The 11,268-nt window shown below is 33.9% G+C and overlaps 1 protein-coding gene across 1 annotated transcript; it reads left to right on the top strand.

Moving 5' to 3' along the window:
• The first annotated feature begins 2,170 nt into the window (after positions 1 to 2,170).
• Positions 2,171 to 2,922, top strand: LOC109816684 (RING/U-box superfamily protein). The gene has a single exon (XM_020381763.3). It carries the CDS (start codon positions 2,420 to 2,422, stop codon positions 2,804 to 2,806), a length of 387 nt encoding a protein of 128 aa, XP_020237352.1. The 5' UTR covers positions 2,171 to 2,419; the 3' UTR covers positions 2,807 to 2,922.
• Positions 2,923 to 11,268: the final 8,346 nt, after the last annotated feature.

Raw genomic sequence — 11,268 nt, forward strand, 5'->3', positions numbered from 1 at the left:
AAAAAAATAAATTAAAATAATGAATAATAGATTTAAATATAAACAAATTTTACCTATTTTTATACCATCCTCTTTAAAATACTCTTCATTTTTTTAATTATACTATTTGTTTAAAATATTTAAAATATTCTCATTTAATTGAAAATTTTATTTTAAAGTGACTATTTTTATTTTTAATATTAAGTTTTAATATAAAATAATTTAAAAAATATTTTTTTATTAAGATTAATAAAATTGAACCATGCTAACTAATTTTTTTAATTAACCTATAAATTAGTTGATTCTATTAGTAATTGAGTTTAGAATATGATTATTCATATAAGATAATATACACAGTCAATTCAAAATTAGGTCTTTAGCTTGCAAGTTGCAACAACACTTTCTCCACTTTAAAAAAACCGACTACCTAGTTAATGTCATTATTCTAGCATATGTACACTTGGTACAAATTTCAAGGCAAACAAACAAATTGTATGTGTCATGTAGCTTAATGTCACATTTATATTTTTCGTTGTAAAATTTAATATTAGAGTTGGTTCTTCAATTTCATTTTCAGGTAATTTTATGCTGTCCCATGAAGTTGATATTTTATGAGGATCATTGTATCAGTATTTCATTCTCTTTTTTGGCGTTTTATTTTAAAGGTAGAAGTAGGACAAACTGTCGCAACTTCTGTTGAAATTGGTGGTCGATTATTCGTCACCGTCTACACAGGATGACAAAATTAAAAAAACGCAGATATTTATAGATAAAATTTATTATAAATTTTAAATAAATACTCATTTAATAATAGAAAAAACATAAATAATAAAATACTAATATCTATAAATATCTGTATCTTAAAAATATTAGAAATATTTTTAGGTATATATTAAATAATTTATTTTATTTTATTTTTATACTAAATATAGTCATAATTATTTATTTTGATATATGTTAAAATTATTTTTAATATAAAAATATATTTTAAAATTATTTAATTTCATTATTTTATTTAAAAATTTAAAAAAATTTCAAATATATATATGTATATATCCATAAATATATAAAATTTTTATAAATAATTACTAAATAAATAGATTATTACAGTCTTTTGTTGTTGTACTATCCGTACTGCAAGACCGAGCTCCCAGCTCGGCATCGCAGCGCATAACGATATTGGATACGCGCTACGTGACGTCAACTCGTCACTTAACCAGATCATAACTAATTTGAGGAGATCTCGGTCCAGACGAGATCCGCTATCTAATTAGATCACAACTGATCTCAAACCCAAGGCTCAACGCAATCCTAATCCACACTAAGGTATGTGCATTATTTAAACGAGACATACACTCATACAAACTCTAATTTTGGCATCGGAGTCTCTTTTGCAGGTACCACCCCCATCTTGGAACATCAACGTAACCGTGAAGGAGGCTCACCAATCTTACCCAGCAAATCATCCCTACCTCGGATTCCCGATAAGAACAGTTGTTATAAAATTGGAGGGATTATAGTTCGTTTAAGTTTCAATTGACATTAACCTCAAAAAGAAAAATATCGATCCACATCGGTGCATGCTGGGTTAGCGTAGGAGGCAAATTTTACCTAAACCATTTTATTATTCTCTCAATAAAAAATAAAATCTTATTCAGCATATGCTGATTATATTATTTTCATAACATCAATCGATAAACATTCAATATTATAAATTTATTAATCTATATTATAAAAGACTACTTAAAATATTAAAAATTAAAAATTAAAAATTTAATAAATATTATTAAATAAAAAACTTAAACATCTCTAATATCATAATTTATAAATCCATCATGTCATCCTCAACATTAGTAATAAAAAAAAATAATTACTTGCAAGTAATTGAAATATTTGAAAATAGAATAAATTTAATATTCTTTTTATAATTATATCATTGACATGAATTATCCATGATAACTAGTTTTTATTAGTTGTAGCTTTAGTAGGTCTGTTTTATTAATCATATTTTTTGTATTAAAAAAATAATTATAATAAGGATTTATTGATAAATGAGTTTAATATAAAGTAATTGAAAGATAACCCCAAATATTATTATAATGGTTTAACGCAAGATAAATAGTAATATTTAATGTTAAGAGGTGATGATGGGTCGGGTAAAGGCTAGGCTTTTTTGAGAGCTTTCCTTGTCACATACGAAACAGCATATATTATGAGCAAAACCTCACACCGATCCTCTCAATCAAAGGGTCGAATGCAAACAACTCAACCATTCCCCACACCCCCTTTCCTTTCTCTTCTCTTCTCTTCCATTACCATGCTCAATTATCACACTTCATCACTCTCTCATTGCAGAAAATAACTCTCTCTCTCTCTCTCTCTCTCTCTCTCTCTCTCTGTAATAACAACAACTCAACTCAGTCACTCACCCAAGCTGGACATGCTGGACTCCGTGCTTCTGGCGCTTTTCCTGCCCTGCCTCGGCATGAGCGCCGTGTTCATAGTCTACATGTGTCTTCTATGGTACGCCACCACCCACCACAACGACAACGGGCTACCGGCCAAGCCCGTCTCCGGCACCGGCCTCTCCCCCTCCCAGCTCGACAAGCTCCCCAGAATTACCGGAAAAGACCTGGTCTTGGGAAGCGAATGCGCCGTCTGCCTCGACGAGATCGGGGCGGAGCAACCGGCGCGAGTGGTTCCCGGTTGCAACCACGGCTTCCACTTGGAATGCGCCGACACGTGGCTCACCAAGCACCCGCTGTGCCCTCTCTGCAGAGCCAAACTCGACCCCGCGTTCTTCTCTTCCTCTGAAAATCCATGCTAAAGAGCCCAAACGTGTTTTTGTTTCTGTTTCTTTAATTAGATTCTGTACAGTTTCTTGTTGTCGTCTTTTTCTGGATTCGCATTCTTCACTTCAATCTACTGCGTTTCTTTCTTCCACGCGCCAAGCACCGGAATAGACCCGAGGACCCAACGCCCAACGCTGTCGTCTCCACTAACACTTTACTAATTAATTAACTAATAATGGTAATTTGTTGTTCAGGGAAGGGATGCGTGAAAGTAAGAGCGGGTAATTCACGCAAACAGAAGAATTGTAGTATTGAACGAACGGTTCATGTGTTTTTCACTCATCTTTTTTCATTGTTTCCTAGGCACACATAAAAGGGAAAGAGGTTTTGATTCCTGACAACAACTACAACTAGATGCCAGCTGCTAACTCATTTTACCTTTTTTTTATTTTTTTATATGACGCTGCTGTTTTTAAAAAAAATAAATAAACAAATTGTTTTAAGGGGTGGGAAAGAAAAATATCTGTGATTGTGAATGGAAAGAAGAGTGTAATTAATGAGGGTTGGGGTTGGTGTGGCAAATGGCAATGCGATGGGAAGGTCATTCATTGCATGGGATGCCACGTCATGGGCAAAGCCCTAATTATACAAATGATGAGATAAATGGGTCCCCAACTTGCATCGGTGGCAAATGGTGGTTCATTGAAATTATAGACTTCAATTGAACTTGGCAAACGTATAACATGAGGAAAAGATGAACCCCACGGATGCGTTGTGTGTTATGGGTAGGGGTGGAACGTTACATCGGAGAAGGTCACACACACACAATCATCGAGTCAATCACTATATAAAAAAAAATCATAAATAAATAAAAGTACTTAATATGTAAATTAAGAATCAAGTCTTAGTTCAAAATTAGGATGATTGGTGTCTATTTAAGTATATTAACATAAAAGGTAGAGGTTAAAAAATTGGTTTTAATATTTTATAGCACTAATTAGTTATGTATTTGTTGAGAGTTTCATCCAAAGTCTCCAATCTAAGGTCTTTGGTCTTTGGTTTTCAATTCTTGGTCTTCAAGATTGCAAGTGATGGTTGTACTTACAAAAAGAATTTTGATACTTAAATTAATGGGTGTTTGAAGTATTCAAATATATTCTTTTTAGTCAATGTACCTTCTAAAGGTGAAATATAGGTATATATAGATGAGAAAATGTTACTGTTAAGAAGCTAGTTATTTAAGTGTATCCATGACCTTTTATTGTTACGTAAAAGTTCAATGTACTATTGGTCGAAAATGATTTGTTTCCCGCCTCTAAAATTTGGAATTGTTGCCTTTCGAATACGTCGTCGTTTTAGTGGTCATTTCAAGTGTAATGATGGCATGTTAGAGACCCTATGATTGCATAGGTGTGAAACGTCTCAAAAACACGAAAAGTCACATCCATCTTTATCGTTGATCTTGAAGGGATCTTATAGTTCAAAGAGACGCGACACTTCGTGTAACACTGCGAGTCATAGTTGTTTTAAATTACTAGTTGTAGTAGTGTTGTATTGGAACTCTAGAGTTAGGGATCTCTAAGAGTTAGTTGGTCTCTGGAGTAGTTGAACCAAGGATAAGTTGAGTTAACTTAGGAAAGGTATAAAAAGGTTTTCTTAAGAAGACTATCTTAGATCCCTCAAGTTATAAGTTTTGTCGAGAACAAACATATACATTTTTCAAGAAAAAAGTTTTTCATATCATTCTAAGACGAACGAGTATAAGATGAATGCACTAATACGATCAATTATCTTGACATAAAAAGTCTAACAGATGAAACACTTCATCTGTAAGACATTTATTTTGAATTCATATCATTTAAGATGTTTGATGTATATATGATTCCTTAATAGATTGAAGTAAAATAGTTTCCTTGGTATCCACAATAACAAAAGACAAAGAATACATGTTTTTTGTCTGAAAAAGACAAGTAGATCCCTTGAATCACTAAAATATTTAGAAAAAGTTGTTTTGAACTAACACATGCATGACTCCTCCCATTCAGTAACTAAAAGGTGATAAGTTGTGTCCTTGATCGGATAACAATTGACAATTTGGTGAAAGACATTTAATGCAAACAATTAATGCACCAACATACGTTTCTCTCCACAAAGAACAAAAATTGAAGATAGATGAAGCAAACTTGTGAGAGATGCTAAAGGATTTGCAACAATCATCTTCAATGAAAACACCTATATAAGAAAGCTTGAAGATTGATAAAGAATGAGATGTGAAGAACATAGACAATAGAAACACATATTGTAAAATTACATTCATTCTTTCTGTGTATAATCTTTGTACTTAATACTATTGTCTCACTTCTTGAAAGTAAAACGAACAACACAATTATCTTACCCAATTTTAACTTTGAGTTATTACGTTAAGCCTAGAGAGGTTTGTCTATAAAAATATACTTTGTTGTTTGAAGCTTGAAGAGACCTTGTGTTAAAGAATACTTGCGTAGTTGCTTGAAGAGGCAAGTTAAAGAGTACGTAGGTTGAGCTAGAAGTGGCTTGTGAAAGCATACATGTATCTTTGTAAAAGATAATGAAATTTGATATGGTTTGATTAAGAATTGAATGTAGTCTTAGTAGTTGAGACGAACCATTATAAAAATAGTTTGTGTTCTTTTGACTTACTCTTTCATTTACATTCTTATAATTATGCTACTACTTCATTGTTTCAAAAAAGTGTGAGCTTTTGATGTCACTATTCAACCCCTTTGTAGTGTATTTCTTTTCTCCATAGGAAGCTTGTGAATTGAATGATCTACGTTGCATGTGGTTTTTTGTCGTCTAGAATCAACTAAGTGTGGTTGATTTTGATAAAGATACATGAAATGTGGCTTGTTTGAGTTTTTAGCTCTTAAAGTGGTGTATGAGTGGAAATGTTGAATCTTGGTTGGTCATGTTTGCATGTTGTAAATGAGGTGGTTTTCAAACTGTTCATGATGCTTGCATTTTTTTTTCTATACATCGTGTGTTGGAAATTGCTTAAATTTCAGCTATATTGGATGATTTTTGAGTTTTGCATAAGTGCTTAAATGATGTTGCGCAAGGCACACCTTTATGGAGTTAGGTGTGGTTATATTAGTGGCACTTTGTCCTACTCATATCAAGCACATGGTCGATAACACCAGGTGTGAGAAAAGAGAATTATCTTGGGTTGAACTCGCATCAGGCATGGTTTGAATGATGTTAGATGCGAGGAGAAAAAATCATCTAAAGTTGGTGTGAGGTCGGGTGTGAGTTGTTGCCATGCTAGGTGTGAGACCCTATGGGCCCTTGCATAGTCCACGTCGGGCGTGGGTTAGATGACACTAAGGGGCGAGACAAGGAGTCCCATACCTCAATGGTGTTGGGCAACCCTTGAGGGGCACCAAATGTGAGTTGCATGATGAAAGTTTTCTTGTTTAAGATGTTTGTAGTTAAATGATGGTGAATAAGTTGTGAAAATGATGATGTATGATGATGAAGCTATATGTTATAAGTTGATGCATTATTGATGATGTTAAATTGATAAGTTGTAAGATGATATGTTAAACGATGATGATATATATTTTTATTAAGTTGCAAGTTGATATACTATATGATGATATTTATGTTGTTATATATGTAAGATGATTTATGAATAAGTTTTAATCATTGTGAGATGTTGTAAGTTGAATATGTTACAAAGTTGTATGATGTTAAGTTGTAGGCATGTGATTTAGATACATGTCTTAGCTACAATACATGAAAACTAGAAGGGAGTAAGGTTGTTTTCAAAATTGAATATCCCATTGTGTGAATATATGTTGCAGTGTTCTAAGAGCTCAGTTGAAACTCTTTAGTAAGTAAGTTAGCTTTTAAATGAGTAGGTTGTTTTCATTTTTCCCCTTTAGATTTTATGTGGTATCCATAAATGATCAAGGTTAAGACATACATGTATAAAGTAACCAATCGAGTAAAGTATCAAGTTGGGAACTTAGTCTCTAACCTAGAATAGGAGGGGCATAGTACTTGGAGGGTAGTCGATGGACTAATCTCATATGTGGCTTAGTGTTGCAAACTAATGTCATGATAGGTTTATACCCAAGTTGTTATATTCTAACAATAGTATTAGACTTCTTAGTTTAAGTGACAAAACTTGAGAAATCAATATAGCTTATGTTAGTCATTGCTTCTGGCCATAATGTCAACCATTATTTTTTGGCTTATACAGTTCGTTTGATTCGGTAGGTTTAGCCACTTAAATTGCTCACCTTAGTTATATGAAATCTCTATAATTGATATATGTGACAACACATTCAATTGTTTATTGTAATTCACATTCAATATGTTGCTAAAATGAAGTTAATTATGTTGTAAGTTGTGTGTGTTGTAATTGATGAACAAATGAAGTTGTATGATGAAATGTAAGTTATGTATTTGATGTTGATGTTGTGTTGATGAGTAGATTTATTTTCACAAGTTTACCTTGTATTTTCCATGTGGTTGAGATTGTGATGATCATGATTCTTTATAAGATCAAGACATGATTAGCAAGATGACTTGTTGCAATTGGTGGTGAGTTATGTTGGTGATGACTCAATTTTGTTGTGGCTACTTCTATGTAGTCAAGTCTTGTATAGACACTCGACCAACAACTTAGGGTCGTTTTGTGTACAGTGTTAATTGTTGTGCATGTACTCTATATATATATATATATATATATATATATATATATATATATATATATATATATGCAGGACTTGTCATCTTTCTTCTCCTTACATATAACTGTGTGCATGAGATTTATCCCTTGTTACATGATATTCTTATGCTAGTTGTATGTTGTTTTATTTTATTTTTACATAATTATTGAATCTTAGCAAGTGTAGTGACTTGTTGGGTTGTTACACTTCATCTCTCGAAGCCCTCTGTATCTATAAATAGGTTCTCTTAGCCCTCAAAAGTATTCACCTACAACCTCAACCTTTTGAAAATCATGACCATTATACCCTCCTTTCCCTTTCCTAGAGTATTTGAAAGTTAAGTATCGATTAGGTATGCCTTCCCTCCCTTCTTTTTATGAGTTCTAGCAATAATGTAGAATCTCCTTTCTTAGATGGAATGGAACTTAATATGATATCCAACTCTTCTTCTAGCTCCATTTTTGAAGACTCTTCATCATAAACCTCTCATTTTTCTTCCTCTACTCCTAGCACTCCTAGTGCTTTGTGTAACACCTCTCAAATTTGACCTTTCAATGACTCTACTCCATGACACTTAACACAACTCCTCGTTGATTAGAACCCTTCACCGGTTAGAACCCTTCACTGGTTAGAACCCTCTATGGGTAGTCCTTTCTAAGATGTTTTTCTGCTTTTAGGATTAATGACTAACCCCACAAACCAACACAAAAAATTTTCAGTGTGTTTTGTCCTCACTCACATTTTCTAGGAAACTTCTTAAAAGGTCATTCATCCCTAAATTACTCTAAGTCAAGCATGCATAACTGTAAAGTTATTATGGGATGTGCTATAGAAAAGTAGATGCATCTTGTTGGTATAGGTAGTACAAATTAATTCCTTTAAGCCATTCTCAACTATACAATCTTATACTTGTACAATCTCTGGATCCCTTTTCATTCCAATGTGTTCGGGTTGTTACACTTTGATAGCCCCTCATAGGGTAGAACCTCTCCAACCTACTATCAAGATACCCTAGGAAGTCGAGGTGCACCATCTAGGCAATAAAGACCAGGTTGAGAATAGAGTAGCTGGCCTAAGCTTGGTAGATGGCCCAAGCGAGATGGCTCTTCAAATAGAAAACCTAGACTAGATGTTGATCCCAAACCAAGAGTTGGGTTTGTTATGAATGTTGAAGAGTACTCGGTTTGGGTCTTTGACAGTCTTTCAGTATTCTTCCAAATTTATAGATGAGGCTTTGTTGATTCACTTCCTTAAGAGCACTAGCATCATCTAATTCAGGTATAGCCTAAAGACCCTTGGAAGAAGAGAGGGTCTGCTAAAAAGTTGACGATGACAAAATGTGCTTCTTCTTTATGTATGAATGTTATTTCAAGTTATTAAATGTATGACTCCCTTTTGATGCATTCACTACTAGAGTGTTATTGGTTCTCAATGTAGCCCCCACAAAACTTAATCCCAATGGTTGAGCCCTTTTACAAGCATTTTGGTTTGTTTGCAAAAGTTTAGACATAAAGCTGACCCATGCAATTTTTTTTTCATTTCTATGAAACTAGGCCTGACAACATGTTCAAATGGTTTTCATTGATTAGCAAGGTCCACAAGGTTTTCTTTTTCAAGCCTTACATCGCCTTCTTAAAGAAATTTAAGGATGGATACTTCAAGATTCGATGATCATGTTAGAGTATAGTAATTTAAAAATAATTAGGACATTACCCTTGTTCCTAAAAACAAAGGAGATCTTAAAGATCTTTGTCTTGTCAAATGCTTAAGAAAAATTGGAGAATAAGTGTTTAGTCTTCCATTGTGTGTGTGCTCAGTTGTTTTGCATTGTTGCTAACTTATGCCTTTTCTCATTGTATAATTTATGACTCAATTTTAACTTCAACTGGAAGTACGTACGGTTTGCCACTACTTTTGCTCAAGGGTCCTAGGGTGCTATGAACTCTATTGTTGGGAACTTGACCACTAGCACCACATTAGCCACCTCTAACAGGAAACCCCCACACATCCAAAACAACCCATAAAGGTTAACTTCTTCCTCACAAAGGGAAAAAAAACTTGAGGGTTCTTGCTATCATAAGAAGTCGAGGCCCAATGAAGGTACCTCACCAACTAACATGAATACACTTTTTACAAGAACTTTGGCCCCATGTCAATCACGGATATGTCTGCCCTTTCTTCAACCAACTATGAGGTGTTGAAGAAGACTAGTCCTAAGGTGGTGTTGGCTAACTTTAGCGATTTACAAGCCCAATCTTGGATAATTTCCCAATACCTCAAGATTGAGCTATGCATGGCTGGCGTGAACCTAGATGATATCAATAAGCTAAAAGCCGATGAGAACTGGACTAGTCTTCAAGAGACCCTAAAGACTAATGAAGGCTTATTGATAGAGGTCACCACGTTATAAAGTCAAATTGGTGACCTTCATAATCAAGATGGCTAAGCTCAAAGTTAGATTCGATGCCTTAAGGAGGCCTACAACAAACTCACCTCTTTAAAGAAAATCTTAAAGAGTCATTTGTTGGAGATGATTAAGCTCCAAGATGAGGAGAAGGCAAAGAAGGAGGTTATCAAGGTAGGATTAGCTGAGGCACAACTCTAATTGTAGAAACAACATGTGACTGACTTCAACAAAGCCCTCCAATAGGTCATCCACTTTTACCAAATGAAGAACATGTTTGTGTTTAATATAGACATAAATGTTTATGAGGGAAGAATGATGGATATGTGGAGGACATGTCGGATGGGTATGGTTTAGAAGTTGTCACTACTCTAGTAGATAACGCTAAGGAAGCCCCCACCAAAGATGTTTAGGTTGAGGTGGTAGAGGAAGAGGAAATGTCCTAGGTTGTGAATGAATAATAGGTTGTTTTAGGGGGCTGATAGTGCCTAATCACACTATGTAACTAATTTTCTTATCAATAAAGTTTGATTTCAATTTCAAATGGTTGCATACTTTGGTTATTATCATTGTTGTATTCTTGTTGATTCTACTTGTGCATGTATGAGGTTTTATTACCAAGATTTTTTACTTGAATTTTTATTTTACTTGTTTGGGAACTCATGTTCGGCTAAGGTTTTGTTAACAAGATTTCATATTTGAGTGTTTATTTTACTTGATTGAGAACTTGTGCTCAGCCAAGGTTTTGTTACCAAGATTTTATAATTGGGTTTTTTATTTAACTTGGTTGAGAACTCGTGCTCGACCAAGGTTTTGTTATCAATATTTTATACTTAAGTTTTTATTTTACTTGGTTGAGAACTCGTGTTAAACTAAGGTTTTGTTACTAAGACTTTATACTTGGCTTTTTTCCATCTCTTTGATAGCTTCTAAAAGAACTTTATAACAAATGTGAAAATATTGAAAAATTTATTGATGATATCAATGTGCCTTGTTAAAACCTCCCCATCCAAAAACCTCTATTTTTGTATGGGAAAAGGATTAACATCAAGAAAGAGTACCACACCTAATTACAACTTTGAATACATTAGTTGTAATAAAATTTATGGTGATACACGTTTCAAGTCCTCGAGATCTGTTGAACGTGTAGGTATTCAAGCTTGTTTTCCCCATTGTTCAAACTTAGAGTGACTCTAAATGGTATATCCCAATTTATTGATAACTTTCCCCTAATTGCACCTTTCCTAACTTCACTTTGATTTCTCCATACCAAGTCCCCCTCTTTAAATTCTCTCTTGACTAATAGAGTAGCATTTTGCTGACTTGCCCTTCTGTGGCTTACTTCTTGTTGGATTTGAGCTCAATCCCTGACAATGTT

This window comes from Cajanus cajan, chromosome 9 (assembly GCF_000230855.2).
Source record: "Cajanus cajan strain Asha chromosome 9, NIPB_CcT2T_4, whole genome shotgun sequence".
NCBI classification, from domain to species: Eukaryota; Viridiplantae; Streptophyta; class Magnoliopsida; order Fabales; family Fabaceae; genus Cajanus; species Cajanus cajan.